General features: G+C 41.3%; 2 protein-coding genes across 2 annotated transcripts; one reads left to right on the plus strand and one right to left on the minus strand.

Annotated features, from left to right (window-relative positions):
• Nucleotides 1-1,296: 1,296 nt before the first annotated feature.
• Nucleotides 1,297-10,459, plus strand: LOC110468442 (uncharacterized). Its single transcript, XM_077784811.1, has 25 exons — nt 1,297-1,531; nt 1,719-1,803; nt 1,951-1,974; nt 3,844-3,932; nt 4,279-4,356; nt 4,806-4,847; nt 4,954-4,995; nt 5,097-5,138; nt 5,245-5,286; nt 5,387-5,428; nt 5,526-5,567; nt 5,668-5,703; nt 5,805-5,846; nt 5,953-5,994; nt 6,094-6,135; nt 6,233-6,274; nt 6,380-6,421; nt 6,522-6,557; nt 6,651-6,686; nt 6,797-6,835; nt 7,463-7,495; nt 7,638-7,670; nt 7,773-7,829; nt 9,161-9,266; nt 10,109-10,459. The coding sequence occupies exons 1-25, from the start codon at nt 1,297-1,299 to the stop codon at nt 10,425-10,427; spliced, it is 1,668 nt and encodes a 555-aa protein (XP_077640937.1). The 3' UTR covers nt 10,428-10,459.
• Nucleotides 10,460-14,115: 3,656 nt separating this feature from the next.
• Nucleotides 14,116-18,951, minus strand: C7H10orf88 (chromosome 7 C10orf88 homolog). Its single transcript, XM_021526392.3, has 6 exons — nt 18,876-18,951; nt 18,599-18,790; nt 17,582-17,654; nt 16,814-17,020; nt 15,670-16,139; nt 14,116-14,663 (listed from the first exon to the last, which is right to left on the minus strand). Exons 2-6 carry the CDS (start codon nt 18,706-18,708, stop codon nt 14,435-14,437), a joined length of 1,089 nt encoding a protein of 362 aa, XP_021382067.2. The 5' UTR covers nt 18,709-18,790; nt 18,876-18,951; the 3' UTR covers nt 14,116-14,434.

The following is an 18,951-nucleotide window of genomic DNA, read 5'->3' on the forward strand; positions in this document are numbered from 1 at the left end:
TCCTCACTAAATCACTTCCTTGGCATCCATCTGGAAGCTCAGGGAGAGGGATCAGGTTGCACAGCACCTGCCTTGGATGCGGAGCAGAACCTGTTGGGTATAAATTCTGCAGCTGTGCTGGGCTAGAGCAGACCACCCCCAACAACCATGGACCTTCACGTGCGTCTCACCTGGCTGCTTCTGCTGAGCACCACTCTCCTGACCGAACCAGGTACTGCCTTGGAAATATTTTTGATTTTATAGAACCGTTACTGAAATATTTCTGAAATGTTACAGAATTATTTACCAATGCAGGTTGGCTTGCAGGGAAGCGGTGGCAAGGATTCTCCTTGAATATTGCTGATGAGTTTTGTACCATAGAATTGACAGTTTGTCTTCTACATCAAAGATTCAATCCAAATCCATAGGTTTTATTTCAAAATGCATGTATTTCAAAATACATAATACAATATATATAATATATGTAATATTATATTAAGATACTATATTTCAAAATATAACCGATGATGGTTACAGACTGTAGAAGGCTTAAGAATATTCCTTTGTTTCTTTTCCGTGAGGGAAATAGCTTGTGGAAGTTGTTTTCTAAATGTTCTTCATCCAATAGTCTAATTTTAATAAAAATTATTTTATATATTTTAAAATGCAGAGAAAGAGGGGGAAAGAAACACAGACCCAGGTGGAAATATGCTCGGCATGACAAGTTCCTTCAAACTTATAATCATGCTAGTTTGAACGGGATAATCTGAACTTTATTTATCACCATTGGCACCATGAAAAGAGTCTTGCCAGTCCCTTAGAAAAGGAGGTGATTTCACAAAGAGATTAAGGGCTGGCTGTATTGAATTCTTTCCAAAACAAGACTATGATGTATTACTTCAGTGCTAATACATTTCTTTCTCTGCCACAGCAAATGGAGCCTGGTGGGAGAAGCCAGAGAGAGACCTAAACTCACTATGGAAAAAATTTACCGAGTGGCTTAAAGAACAACTTGACCACAAAGGTAAGAGATGTGCTGTGAGTGTGAAAGTACCTGGCAGATGTGCAGAGCTCCCTGAGCCAGTCCTGGGTGAGCTGTGCCTCAGCAGCACAGGCAGCCAGACCTTACCAGGGGAGATCAGGCAGCAGAGCCACAGGGATTCCAATTTACACACCAGGAGTTTAGCTACAAACAAACAAATTGATATTTACCTGTCAACTTTTGCTTTAGTTCCACCACAACCACAGCTGAGACTGGCATCTGGAGGGGACCAGTGCTCCGGGAGGGTTGAAGTTTATTGTGATGGAAAATGGGGCATGGCCTGTGATGATTATTTCAGTATGAACAGTGCCAAAGTTGTGTGCAGGCAACTTCACTGTGGCCAAGCTGTCTCTGTCCTGGGGCTGGCTTACTTTGGCCTCAGTGGAAAAGTTATCCAGTTGGATGATGTGCAGTGTAGAGGAACTGAATCCCACCTTTGGGACTGCCGGCACGCCGGCTGGGGCAAGCACAGCTGTGGGCTCAATGAGGTTGTTGGTGTCATCTGCTCAGGTAAAAATAAAAATAATAACAAAAATTAAAATATAATAAGAAGAAAAAACCTCCTTGGGCTATGCTGTTCACCATAAATGCAAGAAACATCAGGGCAGAGCTTGGAAATCAGGCCAGGTTGAAAAGTGGAGGTGAGGTGCTTCTTCTGTTTAAGTCTGAGTGATTGAGGGGCAAAAGGATTGGACAGCAAGCTCTGGGTATGAAAATAGTGAAAAGCAGGAGCACTTCAGTCAACATCTTACAGCCAACCCCCAAGATAACAAAGGCAAAGAGTAAGGAGAAAATAGAGGCCATCCAGTTCTGAGCCAGGCATGTGTGAGTGGAAACAAACAAACAAAAAAATTCTCATTATAAATATGTAATATAAATAACTGCCCAATAAAGTAAATTTTTGTTTTTTTTCCTTTTCACATATGCAGCGCCCACCACAGCTACGCCAACAGGTAAGGCTGAGCTTTTGGAACAGGAGTCCCAAAATTAGCTCTGTAAAGAGTCTCCTCAGTGCTCAGAGCCTAATTTTTAACTCAAAAAATCATGTGGTTACAGCTCCTTGGCAGACACTTTTCTACCAAGGCACATGCTCTGAATTACAAGTTATTGTTCTAAATTACTATTTATTCACCCACTGCAACATGATTCCTTTATATTTTTATTATTTCTTTGCATTGTTAGTACAAACTGTATTTGCCACTTAGCTACTAATAATTACTGAAAACATGAGGCAAGTCTTTGCACTCCAGGTCTAAGTTTCTGATTCTTTTTTTCTGCTGAAATAATCATAACACACTGTACAGTGTTAAAGTACAGACTCTACTAATGTTTCTTGGGATTTCTAGATGTAACTCATGCTTTTCATAATACACACAGAAGAGCAGGTGTTAAAATGTGGTTTTCTACTATATAGAATCATGAGTATATGTTATTATATATAACACAGAAATGAAAAGCTGGTTCCCAAAACCATTTCTTCTTAAGGTTTTAACACAGTAGCAACTGTGACAACTACCACAGAACCCCTGAGTCCTGCTGGCAAAGGCAAGGTTAAAAAACAAGCTGCAAATGTCATGTGTGGAAATTTTGAGCAACAGGTGGGGATCGTTTAAAGCAGGCAGGAGGAACACAAGTCTCCCAAATTCACTTACAATGAAGTGAACTGGAAGATGCTGTTCAAGTCCAGGGATTTAACTTTCTTTCCCATGAAATCCAAAGTGGGAACCATGTCCCAGATCCTTGCAATATCTCTGCAGGATCCCCCCCTGCTCCCAGCTCAACCCCAGCACAGACTGAGACTCCTCCTGCTCCAGAGACCACGGCAACCCACAGGGAAGGTGAGGCACATCTGGGGGCTGGAAGTCACTCCCAAAGCACAAGACAAATCTCATGTTTTATTCTCCCTCACAATGGCTCCTTTGCACCTTTCCAAAGGATTATTGCACCTCTAGGAGTGAAGCAATGCAGTCAGGAACAGCACAAAGACTGACTGCCTTTGTTAATAAATATTAAATGGGGTAAAAGTAATTTTTTTGTAATCAAAAATGCTGTGCAATGACTCATTGTCTCACAAAGCCCAAATTTATTTACCTTCATCGAGACTTTCATTCATGTGTTCACTCCTAATTGCTGCCAATCTCTCTCTGTTTTGTATTTTCTCAACTGGCCACAGATGTGTCTTCTACACCCTCTCCTGTCACAGAGGAAATGACCACATTAGCTCCTGATAGTCCAACCACAGCTTATGACGGTAAGAACAGCCATTTCACATGTGTTTTTTGAAGCAAACACTCTGTTAATTTGGGGTTTTCAGCCAAATTAAGATGAGACCATGGAAATCTGTAAATACTCATAGCAGACAATATAGTTGTCCTTAGTTCCTCTTTTGTGAAGGAACAATCCTATGACAACACCTTCACTTGAAAAACATCTGCCTGTCAGGACAGGCAGGGATACGTCCACTTACTGATTAAATCCCCTGAGTTGTACCTGTAAAGAACACACAAATTTGTAAAGAAAAACTGTCCAGATCACTGCAATTCTGTGTGTCCAAAATTCATAAAAGCTCTAGAAACATTAAGGACCACAGACTGACATTTGCACTCATTTCCCCCAGCTGGGGGATGAGCCTCTCCAGTTATTCAGTAGATTGATAATCATGGAATGGTTTGAGTTGGAAGGGACCCTAAAGATCATCTGGATCCAACCCTCTCCCATGGGCAGGGATATTACCCACTAGATCAGTTTTTTATTAAACCTGAGACCTAAATCAAGTCACAAGCTGTTAAAATCACTCTTGAGCTTTTAATTTCTGCTTTCAGCCATTTAATTTCTCTTTCAGCCTTCCTCTCTTCTACCACCCTCACCGAGGAAAGCAGCACATCAGAAGCCCCAGTCACACCACAGACAGGTAAAGGGCACTTGCACAACGTGCAGCAGGTCACAAAAACATGGTTGGGACAGGGCTTAAGAAGGGAGAATCCAAAATATGCAGCAAAATCAGCATCTCTCCGTGCAGCTGATGTTTGTCTGTGAATTTGGCCACCCTGGCACTGAGCTGCTGCCAGCAGCCAGGTGGGAGATGCGGGTGCTGTGGGCAGAGGCTGCTGTGAGGATGGGGCACACTTTGTACCCACACCATGGAATCTGAAGGCGTTGAAATGCATCAAGAGCTTTTTGAAAAAATTATTCAAGAGCCGTACCTGAGTGTTCTTTCCTGTTTCCATGTTTCTCCCTTTTCTCTGAAAACACCTCAGAGCCACACAGGTTACCTGCTGCACTCGTATCAGAGGCGACAAGCCCGGCTGCAGAAGTCCTCTCCACGCTGCCTGAAGGTAAGGTACAGACACAATGCCATAAAATCCATAACAGGCCTTGAGTTTGTTCAAAATAAATTGCATTGATAGGATTGAAGTCAATGAACAAACCTCAAGATCAGTCAATTGCTGGCTCATTGACTCAGTGAAGAAGCAAGGCTGGGGATGGAGGCTGAACCAGGCAGGATTTAAAGGATGGGAAAAAACAAACCCTTAAATTACAAACTATCCCAGACAAATTAGGCTCTGTCACTGTTATATCTAAGCCCTGATTTCCTATAAAGAGGAAATGCTGTAGGTCTCAGAGGAAAACTATATAGCTAAAATGCAGACAATATTTAATTTCACCTTTTTGTTCTGTATTAAGTAATGCAGCATTACTCTGGCTTATATGCTACGGGTCTTGGTGGAAAAAATATACATTTAAAATGCATATAAAATTTAATTTAATCTTTTGTCTCTCACAGCAACAGCCTCTCCTGCTCCTGAACCTGCAGATGCCACCGATGGTAAGTAAAATAGCATTACTGTGGTGTACATGTTATCAGTCTTTAGGGGAAAAAATATACATTTAACACGCACATAAATTCTAATTTCACCTTTTCTTTCTCACAGCAGCAGCCTCTCCTACTGCTGGACCTGCAGATGTAACCACTTGTAAGTAAAATTGCATTACTGTGGTGTACATGTTATCAGTCTTTAGGGGAAAAATATTTAAAATGCATATAAAATCTAATTTCACCTTTTCTTTTTCACAGCAACAGCCTCTCCTGCTCCTGAACCTGCAGATGCCACCGATGGTAAGTAAAATAGCATTACTGTGGTGTACATGTTATCAGTCTTTAGGGGAAAAAATATACATTTAACATGCACATAAATTTTAATTTCACCTTTTCTTTCTCACAGCAGCAGCCTCTCCTACTGCTGGACCTGCAGATGTAACCACCTGTAAGTAAAATAGCATTACTGTGGTGTACATGTTATCAGTCTTTAGGGGAAAAAAATTAAAATGCATATAAAATTGAATTTCACCTTTTCTTTTTCACAGCAACAGCCTCTCCTACTGCTGGACCTGCAGATGTAACCACTTGTAAGTAAAATTGCATTACTGTGGTGTACATGTTATCAGTCTTTAGGGGAAAAATTTAAAATAGATATAAAATTTAATTTCATCTTTTCTCTCGCAGCAACAGTCTCTCCTACTGCTGGACCTGCAGATGTAACCACCTGTAAGTAAAATAGCATTACTGTGGTGTACATGTTATCAGTCTTAAGGGGAAAAAATTTAAAATGGATATAAAATTTAATTTTGCCTTTTCTTTCTCACAGCCACAGTCTCTGCTGAACCCGCAGATGTAACAGCTTGTAAGTAAAATAGCATTACAAGGATGTATGTGCTATCAGTCTTTAGGGGAAAAATATTTAAAATGCATATAAAATCTAATTTCACCTTTTCTTTTTCACAGCAACAGCCTCTCCTGCTCCTGAACCTGCAGATGCCACTGATGGTAAGTAAAATAGCATTACTGTGGTGTACATGTTATCAGTCTTTAGGGGAAAAAATATACATTTAACATGCACATAAATTTTAATTTCACCTTTTCTTTCTCACAGCAGCAGCCTCTCCTACTGCTGGACCTGTAGATGTAACCACTGGTAAGTAAAATTGCATTACTGTGGTGTACATGTTATCAGTCTTGGGGAAAAAAAATTAAAATGCATATAAAATTGAATTTCACCTTTTCTTTTTCACAGCAACAGTCTCTCCTACTGCTGGACCTGCAGATGTAACCACCGGTAAGTAAAATTGCATTGCTGTGGGGTATATGTTATCAGTCTTTAGGGGAAAAATTTAAAATAGATATAAAATTTAATTTCATCTTTTCTCTCGCAGCAACAGTCTCTCCTACTGCTGGACCTGCAGATGTAACCACCTGTAAGTAAAATTGCATTACTGTGGCATACATGCTATCAGTCTTGGTGGAAAAAATATACATTTAACATGGACATAAATTTTAATTTCGCCTTTTCTTTCTCACAGCAGCAGCCTCTCCTACTGCTGGACCTGTAGATGTAACCACTGGTAAGTAAAATTGCATTACTGTGGTGTATATGCTATCAGTCTTTAGGGGAAAAAATGTGAAAATTCACATGAAATTTAATTTTACTTTATCTTTTCACAGTCTCTCCTAGTCCTGCACCAGCAGACGTTACCACTAGTAAGTAATACAGTTTTACTCTGGATTACATGCTACAAGTTTCAGACCAAAAATATGCACTTAATATTTAATTTCACCTTTTCTTTCTCACAGTTTCTCCTAGTTCTGCACCAGCAGACATTACCACTAGTAAGTAATAAAGAGTAACTATGGCCTACATGCTATGCGTGTCAGGGGAGAAAAATACATTTAACATGCTGAGAATGTTTAAATTAATCTCTTTATTTTTTTTCTCACAGCAGCAGCACCCACTGCTGCACCAGCAGACACTACCACCAGTAAGTAATGCTGTGTTGCTCTGGTTTACACGTTTAGCTGATGCCACACTCTGACCATGCATTGACTGCCTCCCTGTCCCCATGATAACAACCCCAGGGATTAGAATTCCAGATAATCCCAACTGCCTTTCCTTTGGCTTCCAGAAATAAAGGAGCAAAAGGGGAAACAGAAAACCATTGGCCCTGAAAGCACTGGGAAGGGACAGACACATCAATAGAAACCCAGATTTGCTCTTGGTCAGCCCATTCCCAGAAAATCAGCCTTCCTGCACTTCCCAGAGCTGCATCCCAATCCCTGCACACTCTGGGATGGATTTGCCAGCTTCAGTGCCCACCAAGGCACCCACAGCCCTCACAGCACTGGGCAGGCTCTGCATGCCAGAAACTTTATCCCAGCAGCCCAAAGTGGAGTTTGGCAAACAGCCCCGGGCTCCCAGAGCTGTGCCAGGCTCAGAGGCAGCACAGGGATGCATTTTCCCCCCACTGAGGCTGCTCCCACTCTGGAACATTGTCCAGCCCCCAGCTGAGACCTGCAAGTCTCCTGAGGTTTGGGTATCTCTCCCCTGCCCAGCACTGGGGGAACAGTTTTTAACCTGCACTTTTGTTCCCTCTCGTGCCTCTGATCAGCCCCTGCAGAAGACACAACTCCTGGAGCAGAAGGTGTGTATGACTTCAGTATATTGGGCAGAATTTCAAGCATCAGCTTGAGTAAAATCCTGCTCCACTCCCCCCTGAAGCCCTGGCTTTGGCCACACAATAATGGAACAGAGATTTAAGTGTGCTTTTGTTTTCTCTTTGAAAGTCACGACCGTGCCTACAACACCTGGAACCCCAGGTATTTATTTCTGGTCATTTCTCCAGCTGTGGGGAACAGTATACTGTATTTCATGTGGGTCATTAGAACACAGACAATATTTAATTTCATCTCTTCTCACAGCGACAAGTTCACCTGCTGCATCAGTCCCTTCAACTCCTGAAACAACCACTGCCACTAGTAAGTAATGCAGTTTTACCCTGGTTTATACCCTTAATTCCCTACCAAAGCTGGAATCTGGCAAGGCTCCCTGTCTCCACTGCATGCATCATCTCACAAAATTAATGTTGAACCTTGGGGATAATTTTTTTGGCTTCCATACAAATCGAGGGACCTGAATTGTTGGCATTGATACAGGAGGAATACCTGCTCTGCTACAAGTTCTAAGGAACTGGAATTCACTGAGGCAGACGCACTACACAATATAAATTCAGATTTCCTCTAAATCACCTCACTCCTACAAAGCCAGCCCCCCTGCACTTTCAAAGCTGAATCCCCACTAGAAGTTGAGTCAGTGGGAATCCTTTTGACATATTCAGTGGTGTTTGCTTTGAACCTTAGTTTTCCACAGTGGGCTTTATCTTTTGGAAAAATTGAATTGTGAATTCTGCTCACTAGTTGATAACATTCTGCCTCAGTTGCTCACAGAGCAGAGCAAGGGTTTCTTTTAGAATCTGGCCATGTCAGCTACACTTTGATAAAAGGCACTCGTCTGCTTTGGTAAAACACACAAGAAACTGAACTTCAGGTGCAAAGCAAACATTGAAACATGGAGTTATTGCCCCACACAGAGGGATAAACAGAATTAAATCTTGTTTCCATTAATGCCAGTAATATGTCATTTGTAGTACTTTCATTAAGTCAGTCCAAAGATAAATACAGCAACTACAGACTCAGGTAAGGTATTTGATTATTCTTTTTAATGACTTCTCTTCCTAAGGGCAGGGTAAGGGATGGGATCAGGGAAGGGCTGGCAGTTCACTAGCAGGGGGGATCTGAGTGCAGGGCAAGGGGGAGAGGCTGGATGCAGGCAGAGATTGGGAATGCCACAGCTCAGCCAGGGATCACAGGCTGCTTATACACAGCTGGCACCTCAGTGGTGAGTGCCAAGGGGATGAGCTGCCCTAGGTCTGCATCATTTATAGTTAAAACCCATTTGAAATATCCTCCCATAGCCTGCCAGCTGCTGCCCACCAGTGCCCTGTGCTCTGGAGGGCTCATAGGCAGAAACATCTCATGATCCTGGCAAACTCCCCCTCTTCCAGGAGAGAACAACACCAGGGGTTAGTTGATAGTTGTAGGAGGGAGAAATGAGCTTTTAATGGAACATCATCAAAGAGACAGAAATTAATTTCCTCCCCACTCAGCTGCTATTCCAGGCCCACATTTAAATTTACAAAGCAGGCCAGTATTTAAAATACATATGCAGTAAAAAAATGCAGTAAAATACCTGCTGCATTCTGCTCTGTATTTTCCTCTGGTTTATCAACATTCAATTCCTTCCCCTACAGCACAGCTCATTCCCCTGCCTAAGTACGTGAGGCTGATGTTGCTGAAATATCTAAATAGCCTGTGCCAGCCAAGGAGACCTGGGATGCCAGGAATAACATTGGAAAGGTAAATATTTATTCATGCATGTGAGATGCTCCAGCCAAGCTGGGATACCCCAAACATGATTTCACACCATTTTTTTACACCCTTCAAATGCTCAGGTACAACTTGATTTGACTACTCAGTCATACCCATACTTCCAATTACTAATCACATTAAAATTTTGCAAAGCACCACTATTTCTTGGAAACAGACAGACATTCTTGATGCATGTTTGTTGATCCAGATGTCCCTGGAGCCATTCTTGCTGGAGTCATTGATTTATGGCACCAGATGATGCTGGCAGGGTTTCAAATACATGTCAGAGGGGCGGGGATGCTGGTGTTGTCTTGGCTGCCCAGGGGAATTCTTCATGGACAGCTCTAAGCTTCCAAAAATCAAAATCCTTCTTTCTAGGGCTATCCTTTAGGTTAAGCACGACCCATAGTAGAGTGCGCAGTAAAAATCCACTACCTCATTACTGTACTTAATGCTTATAATGTTTTACTGTACTTAATGCTTATAATGTTTTAATATGACAAAATAATAATAATATAATGTTTTAATATGTATTGACAAAATAATAATAATATAATACTTTAATATGTACTGACAAAATTCCACAAGGTGCTTTACGTGTATGACATTTGTATGTGTTGTGATGCACATTACACCAACAGACATCCAAATTCCATGCAGTGGCACCCCCTGTTCAGGAGTTCAGTGCTGTGAGTTGTGATTAACATCAGAACTGGACATTTTTGGAAGAAAGTTTCTTGCAACCAAGAAAACAAAGGGGCTTAGTGAGCATGTCACAGTCATTACACGGTAATTTGTAAGTGAGCTTGGTTTTTTTTTTCCTTTTTCAGGTGTGTAAAAGACCCAACCTGTGGGAATAACCCTTCATCAGGCCAGAGGCTTGTCCAGCTCCGTTACAATGCTCCTTTAAAGAATGGAATGTGCCTACAGTGCAAAGTATTAGGGTGCAACATACTCCCTCTTCCTCCTGCCCGACCCTTCCCAGGAAACTTATTCCCAATTCCTCTTCCCCGACCCTTCCCAGGGATCAAGATCCCTTCTTTCAGACCCTTCCCAGTGAACAGGCTCCCTGCTCCCCGACTCTTCCCAGGCTCCAGAAGAGCCAGAAGCACAAGTGGCGGAGTCGTTGTTGTCGTCGTCCCCAAGTAATGATGCTTCTGACCATGACATTATGTTGAGCACCTCTAGACCTGTTCATTGTGTTCCAAAATCTGCTGCTTATTTCTAAAAATATACTAGTGGGTGTAAATCTAAAGGTATTTAATCTTAAATGAACTTGGGCTGCTTAATTTCAGATCTTTTGGATTTATACAGCAGATCTGTAAAAGACTAAACTTCAGTAAATGCTCTCAGTGACAAAAAATAATTGGATCAGCTGCCTGTTTTTTCTCATCAAGACCTCGTCTCCCTCTCAATGTTCCTTCAGTTCTAATTGTGCTCAGTTCATACAAAATTCCACCACACTCATAACCCTGTGCTCTGCTTCTCACAGGTAATAATTTAAAGGGCATTGGGTTCTGAAGGCCACAGCACTGATTGGCAGGGATCCACATGCCAGCTCACACATTCACTGCAGATTCACATCCAGGCACAAAAGGGACATTAACATTTGAAAATTCATTGCAAGTATGTGTGTGGGTTTGAGAAATAAAAGGCTACACAGAATAAATGCAAATTTAGCGTTTCCAGAAGCCAAAGGGAATTCAAATCCTGTGCAACATCTTTAAACATGTATTTAATGCCTCCACACTCAAAGGCAGTGTAAGTACATTTCAGGATGAAGAGACAGTTGCATTCAAAGTCCTTAAAGTGAGTTAAAAATCAGAGAGGGTTGTTTTAAAGAAGGCATAGGTCTGAGATTAGAAGTACAGTATCATTACAAATGCATTATACATCAGTTTGCTTATAAAAGAAAATGGTTTTCTCAAAAAAAATTACAATGGAAGAAAAGCACCTGGCTGTGTCTCAAGAAGGTCTTGACTTTATTTTCTAGTAAAGCTGGAAGAAGCCCTGCTTGCACAGCTGTGGGGTTTGTGCTGCCCATTTTGGAAGAACATGCACCACATCATGCTGGGCAAAGGCAAAAATGCACATCATGGTATGGCCACGTGTAAGAACAGTACCCTGCTTAAATGCTGCAGTTACAGCTCACAGCACTTAGCCAGAATGATGATTCTAAGTAGACTGTTTTAACAGATCTGTACATCCTTTTGCAGCTGCAATAAAGATGACACTGTGGTAACCTACCCAGCATTTGGGAAGATTCAAATTTAGAGCCTTCAGGTTCCTGAGGAGCTTCCCATCACTTATCTCCAGTGTCATGTTGTGATCTGTGACAGCAACACCACCAATCTTGCTGTGCCAGAGGCTGCATCTCCAGACAGAAAAGAGCCACCCCTCCATACACATGAAAAACCAACACTGTGGTGGGTCCCTTCCACCTGAAAAGAGATCTCAGGGCTGCTGAGCACTCAAGAGGGAAAAAATAAAAAAATAAGTATATGTATGTGTGTACTTCACTCAGTTTTCTAGTTGGTACTCTAGATAATAAACACAGCTGACTTACTCTGGTCCAGGTTAAATCCTCCCACTTCATGCACAGAACAGGAATAAAAAGGACAGTCTTGAGAGCAGAAACCAAAAGCACCATGCCTTTAAATTAGAGCTGCAGAGATGTTTGTAAGATAAATAAGCTTTGGTGCTATTTGCAGTCTGATCTACAGTAGTCAGGTACTGAGAGCAAAGAGAAATTACAAAACATGGAAAAGCTATTTTTAAAAGCTTGTATTGCTATTCCCACTGTGCTTTTGTTCTCACTTTTCTGGAGCCCAAAGCTCCACCTGAGAAAAGCACATTGGGCCACTTGCTTTCAGGTACCAGAGATAGAAAATATTTAGAATTAATCTTGCTCTTAATATTAATTAGAATATTTTCTCTTTTTTAAAAAAATATTAACCTTTCTGAACTCTAGCAACATTTTAACTATGTTCCCATTTATTTCAATAGTGAAAGATTTTGCATCCATATGTGTGGAAGTGAACACATCTGTAACTCAAGGGCAAATATTCAAGTGCAAATATTATAAAAGAGAATGAGTTTTACTGAGGAGCAGATAGGAAACCACAAGTTGCTTTTTTTTGCCCAACTTTTCTTCAGCAAATGTCTCAAATCTCGCTCATGGTGACAGCACTGCTTGGCAGAAATTGGCTGCAGCAATACCAAATAAATGAACATCATTATGTTCTGTAGGATTGTTTTATTACCAACTTTTACAACTCTTCAGTACTTCATGTTCAGGATTTGCACTCTCTGTGGATCACGTAAAATGAAAATATCTGAAAAAATATTTATATAATTCCCAGTTAAATTATACAGTATTCTAAACTTTAAGCACTTTATTTTTCTCTCTACACAGAATCCCTCACTGAAGCAGAAGCTGAAAAAAACCCAAATTGCAACAATACAACTTCTACACTCTGGCATTTGTGGTTTTAATTTCAGACATTCTCATTGTGGTAGCTGTGATGCTAAAACATCACAAACACCAGGGAGGATACAGCTATCAAAATGCCCAGAGGTCATTTTAACTACTTCTGGAGATTTCTATTTAGTGTCAACTGCTATTCATACTTGTCACCCAGAGAGGGAAGAGGGAAAAGATAAAAAATTATTAAATTAACAGCATTGGAACTCAACAACACTCAGAAATTCATTTCAACTTCTTTTGTTACCAAATAAAAAATCTAAACCCAAAACTGTCTCAATTTAATACTTTATCTCAAGTCACTGAGTTGAAAAAGTGTGTTTACCTCAGGACAGAATTTATACCTGTACAGGTATGAAGTACAAGATAATTAAGATCCTTTTGTCTTAAAAATAAAAAATCTAAAAATCTCTTTTTGAATCACTTTTAAACTGCACCTGGCAGGAGTCAAGACCAGGGACAACTGCAAGAAGTCTTTTCAGAGCAGATTATCCTCTCTTCCAAATCTACTTCTGTGGGTTTACTGCCATCAGGATCTGACAGTCTTCGAAAGCATCACTTTTCCTGGAGCAGAAAATACCAGGCAGAGTAAATAAAGATGCTGGCTTGTACATGCTTATGCTGCTTTTGAGTCAACACTTGCTTCCCCATCGATAGCTTTTGCCAAAAATGTTTGTGCACCCAGCTGAGGGGCTGACCATGAAGTCCCTACACCCTCCCATTTAAATGGTGCACCCCAGAATCCAAGAGCAAGAAACAGAACAAAGTTTGAAACTCAGCCTTCCACAGGAGAGATTTGGAGTCACATTCCTACCTCCCCAAATGACAGCAAGACTGATCCCAATGGGTTAAAGGAAGTGTGATGCAGTAAGGAAAACTCCTCTGGTCTTCTGGGGCTACCCCAGCACACCCAGTCAGGTACAACAGCCACTTGAGAGGAACCTTGAATGAAGTATTTGCACTCCTCAGGATAATGAAACCTGGATAAAGTCTGCTGAGTTCACATTTATTTCACTTGTTCTGCACACTCAGCTAGTTTAGGAGGGAAAGAAGTATCAGAGTCTTGGTTTAGGTATCTCTTAAGGAGCCTGGGTTCCTAATTAAGGTGCCTGTACAGCTATCAAGGCTTCCAAAGAGCCCAGGCTGGGTTCACACTTGCCCAGCTCTCTAAAGACAGCTCCATAAACTGCCCAAATTAGGCAATGACAATCCAAACTTCCTTTTAGAGATGGAACAATAAATGTCTTCAACGGGAGTGCCAACAAAGCAAAAGAACAAACTGCATTCTTTTCTACTGATAACACATTTCATATCAAAAATTAACACAACACAAAAAAGCGAGCTGACTACATGTAGGTAAAAAGATAAGCAGTAACTCAGTTTATTTAGAGTACTCCACTGTTCAAGCTGGAGCTGGGGGACTGACTGTTCATACAGCTTCTAGCAATGCTCTTTAAATAAATAAGCCTCAAAGGGCATACAAAACTGTTACATTTAGGAAAAAAAACCATATTCTTAAGATCTTTCATAAAACTAACAAGTGTGTACAACAGTGGATAGAATTACAGTAACAAAATGAAAGTTAACAACACTGAGGTTCTTCATAGTTTTAACTGCATAAATACTAAGCTTTGTAAAGTGTAATTACTCAAGGTATTCACATTGAAACCCTCTACCTCTCTCCATTAGAAAACCCCTCATTAGAATCATAGTGTGCTTCAGAAATTTTGTTTGGTTTTGAGTTCTGAACCAAGTCCATCAAGAGAAACATTTTATTGTCTATGTGTGTCTGAAGAGCCTGGATTTGGCAGTCAATATAGTCCATTAGTTTTTTCTCCATCAGATCCAAGTTTTTTGAAATGATCTTTTCCAAATAGGAGCAAATAGGCTGTTGTTCCACTCTGTAAGAAGAGCAAAGATAAGAATAAGTATAACCTATTTTTTAAAGACAAGGGGCAATATAGAGATCTGGGCACCTAAACATCCTTTAAATGTAAAATTTCATTTATTAGGTAATAAACTTTGGAAGGCATTAGGTTTCCAGTACAAGCAAATACCCTGCCTGCCACACTTAAATCTCAATTTCTTTTCATAAACAATGCTACTGTATATAGTCATCTTCTTTCAACCTTGTTTTTTCAAAGGCTCAACTATGCATTAGAGAGCTTAATTTCATAAAACAAAATCAACACAAGTCAACAGTACACACAGAGTTTATATCCTGTCAGCATGACAGACTGTCCTTGTCAGCACAAGTGCTTCAAGAGTTATCCAAACTATGCAACTCCCTGGGTTTGCACCTACATTCTTTAAAAATATTGGAGCTGAGATATTCTGTCTCCATTAAATCCTGATTCCTACATCTCACAAGTTCCACTATTGTTCCAGAGGTACCAAACTGGGTAACTGTGACACCTGCACTGTAAATGCCAACAAGTGAGGAAGAACAGGAAAATCAGTGGGATGATACAAATTACCATCAATGGGATGATACAGATTAATCTTTCTAGAGCAGAAAGATTGTGTCACATTGTGTGAAAAAGGGAAGGTGTGAGAGTTTAGGGGTAAAAGTAATCACAATGAAAATATACTAGATGAGAAAGACAAGTTAAATGTGTACAATGATTAAAAGGATGAAGAAACATCCTTTTTAAATAAGATTAAATTAAGGTAGAATAAAAACCAGTTTAGTAACAACAAATGATATGATTTCTTCTAAAAAACTCCTACATTCAAAAAAATTGTGAAATTGAAAATTTGTAATGTTCATCACCACAAAGCCTTCAAAACCATGTATTCTAAGATTTACTATTGCTGCTAATGAGAAGAAAATGCTTATTACTTTTTGTTTAAACTTGTCAGTAAATAGTCAATACTACTTTGAGAGATTCACCAAGCTTAACTCACCCAGCACTCTGAACACCTTCTGCTTTAGCCACTGCACTCTTGCCAAGGTGCCTCTCTCCATCCTTGAGACGAAGGTGATTCACCTGAGTGCACAAGTTTTGCAGAAAAGGAAGAAGCACCTGTGGGTTGGCCACGTTTGGACTTTCACCTGCTTGCTGCTGCACTTGCAAAGATCCCATGACTTTCAAATCATTCCTGAAGTCAACTGCATTTTGCTGGGTAGGAAGTCTTTCAGAATCCAAAGTATTCTCTCTTTCAGGTACCTCTGAGTTCAGATCACGAGTTATTTTTAAATCTTTATACACTGCTTCACTTGTTAAGTGATTTTTAACAGGCAAAGGTTCACTGGCTGATGGACTCAGTGATGACTGCAGAGCTGCACTGTGCAATCCATCTATTGCACGGTCACTTCCAAAATCAGAATTTCTCCCCATGATCCAACTGAGTTTGTCTCCAAGAGGGAAACTGTTCTGATGGGGAGAAAAACCCATTTGAGTATTTGAGATTTCAAATATACTGGGAATTATACAGCAATAACAATAGATACTTTATAACCCAGCATTCTACTAGTAGATATTTTCAAAGTAGTTTTGAACTACATTCCTTGTAAATATGAAGTGTTAATTATCCTGTCAGCATCTAAGTAAGAAAGAGCTTTACTGGCTTCACTTTTACCATGCTGTATCTCCAAAACTGAATTATTACATCAGATGGATTCAGGATTCTGTTGATACAGCCCACTTTGCAGGATTAGGATATAAAGCAAATGTTCTGTGAGAGCACTTTACTTTTAATTGAAGGTGGCATGGCTATAATGACAATTAAAGAGACAAACCAGCCCATCTACACCCCAAACATTCCAGGGAAAATGCCCATTATCCTTGACCAGCAGTGACTATGGAAACAGGCAAAAGCAGAGCAGGCTGGCAGTGAAGCTTAAAATTACAACAATGCATAATAATAATAATAATCATCATCACCATCATCCTAGAGAACACAATCTTTATTCACTGCACTCGTCTGAATGGCAACAGATAAATCATGATGAAAATGGCAGTAAGTGTGGATTAAAAGTCCCCAGAATGTTTTTAGAGCACTCCTAACTGGTGAAATGCCAGATGGTGTTTGTGGAAAGGTGACTTACTTTCTGCTGACACCGAACCATGTCCATGAGCTGCTGAGCACCTGGAGACAACTTAGATCCCATGGATTCCATTATAGTTTGCACTCTGTCTAGATCTATGCTTGAGCCTAGTGAAGGAAAATCAGTTGCTAGTTTTGCAGACACTGCTTTCACGTCTAGAATTATTTTACTGATGAGTACTCTGTGTTTCTCACCAAAGGAGAGCAGCTATTGCAAGAAGGAAAAAAAATACCTTGGTTAGAGAAAAAAACGTTTGATGTTTTCTTTGTACATAGGGGAAAATGCATTGTTCTTTGAGTCTTAGCAAAAACTATGATGAACTCTTTTCCAGTTAAATTAAGCCTATGTCTTCTTGCTATTATTCCCCATAAAATTCTGACTGGAACAGAGATGCCTAAGTACCCCAAAGATACATAAAGTTTTTCTAAGCATTTAAGAGTAGTGGCCACATGATTTTCACAAGTTTATTTAACCCTGGAGCTGACAGTTCTAATCACAGATCTGCAGTTTATCTGGTTTATGTTTTTTTTTTCTCTAAGACTAAATTTTCTGTATCATAAAAAGTCTTCATGAAAATAAAATTGAGGTACCAATTTTAAAGGAGCACTCTGCCATCAAGAGAAAGCACGAGCCAACAGATTTTTAAGTGGTTATGTGAAGAGATGAAGTGTATAAAACCAATAATTTTACTAAGAGCAATGCAATTTAGTTGATTAAGTGATTAAAAAGATAGAAGGAAAAAAAACCCAATTCTGTTCAACTCTTTACCTTAATTCTACAGGAGGCTGCAGGGCATTCAAACTTAAGGTACTTGTGGTATAAAGTAACCTCTTCAGTTTCACTAGAAGAATAAAATAAACAAGCAGTGACATCAATTTACAAGGTACTTTTTTGTAGAACTACACTATATTGGTAAATATTTAGATAAGAAACAAGACTGACTGGAACACATTTCTAATACAGATTTATGGTTTCCAACAGCACTTTTAGTTTCTTTTTTAGCAGTTTTTTTCTAATAGCAGCTTTAATGCTTATATGCAACTTGTAATGAATCTTATCACTTATGTAAAAATTACTTGTATGTGTGCTTGCACTGAGAAGCGTTTGAGGTTCAGTCCATTATTCACCCATCCTCCCTGAGGCTCTGCGTCGACTGGTTTCTAGTTAGCTAATTAAGCAGCAGATGTGCCATGTAATGGCTTAAAAACAAAACAGAAGCATCGCTTTATTTCCCCCGGCAAAGCATGGAAGGAAGTATTGAAGGGGAAAACAAAACCTTCTTTTTAAAATCTTCTCTCTTGTTCTTTGAAGTGTGAGATGACTACTTATCGAAGAGACTTTCACAGAACCCAAGAATGGGCTGGGTTGGAAGGAACCTTCAAAGTTACCCAGTGCCACCCCTGACATAGGCAGGGATAGCTTCTACTATCGCAGGGTGATCCAAGCCTTGTCCAACCCAGCCCTGGGCACTGCCAGGGATCCAGGGGCAGCCACAGCTTCTCTGGGCACCCTGCTGGGAGGAATTTCTTCCTAATATCCCACCTAACCCAGCCCTCTGGCAGTGTGAAGCCATTCCACCCATCCTATCTCTCCAAGCCCTTATCCAAAGTCCCTCTCCAGCTCTCTCGCAGCCTTTCTAGGCAGTGGAAATGACTCTAGGGTCTTCCCCCGGCTGAACAACCTCGGTTCTCTCAGCCTCGTTACAGACATCGGGTCCCGAGCCGCAGGAGCGCCTCGCAGCCACATCGGAGTGCGAGGCTGCCCGCAGCCCGGCCCAGCACTCACCCCGGGGCCGGCCGGGCGCCGCGGCTCTGTCCGCGGCCGGTGCCGCAGTACTCCTCGCCCACGTACACCTCCATGTTGCGGGCCTGGCTCACGATCCCCACGGACACCATCTCGGCGCCGGGCCGGCACTGCAGCCGCAGCTCGCAGGGCTCCTCGCCGCCCTCCCGCCGCTCCGCCAGCACGGCCTCGCTGCTGCTGGGGGGAAGCCACACGCGTTGTCCCGCCAGCCCCGCTCCCGCCCGGCCCGGCGCTCCCTCTCGCCGCCCGCCGCACTCACCCGGGCTCGCCGTCCCCCGCACCCCGCCGCAGGCACAGCGCCCGGGCCAGGCCGCCCGGCGGCGCGCAGGGCCAGG

Source organism: Lonchura striata, chromosome 7 (genome assembly GCF_046129695.1).
Source record: "Lonchura striata isolate bLonStr1 chromosome 7, bLonStr1.mat, whole genome shotgun sequence".
Taxonomy (NCBI): domain Eukaryota; kingdom Metazoa; phylum Chordata; class Aves; order Passeriformes; family Estrildidae; genus Lonchura; species Lonchura striata.

Excerpts from the sequence above, each read along its gene's own strand:
- C7H10orf88 (XM_021526392.3), bottom strand. The coding sequence starts at position 18,708 with ATGGTGTCCGTGGGGATCGTGAGCCAGGCCCGCAACATGGAGGTGTAC. Across the intron at positions 17,655-18,598 it reads GGCGCCCGGCCGGCCCCGGG|TGAAACTGAAGAGGTTACTT; the intron begins GTGAGTGCTGGG and ends TTATTCTTCTAG. Across the intron at positions 14,664-15,669 it reads GAAGGTGTTCAGAGTGCTGG|AGTGGAACAACAGCCTATTT; the intron begins GTGAGTTAAGCT and ends CTCTTCTTACAG.
- LOC110468442 (XM_077784811.1), top strand. The coding sequence starts at position 1,297 with ATGGCCTGTGATGATTATTTCAGTATGAACAGTGCCAAAGTTGTGTGC. Across the intron at positions 4,848-4,953 it reads ACCTGCAGATGCCACCGATG|CAGCAGCCTCTCCTACTGCT; the intron begins GTAAGTAAAATA and ends TCTTTCTCACAG. Across the intron at positions 5,287-5,386 it reads ACCTGCAGATGTAACCACCT|CAACAGCCTCTCCTACTGCT; the intron begins GTAAGTAAAATA and ends TCTTTTTCACAG.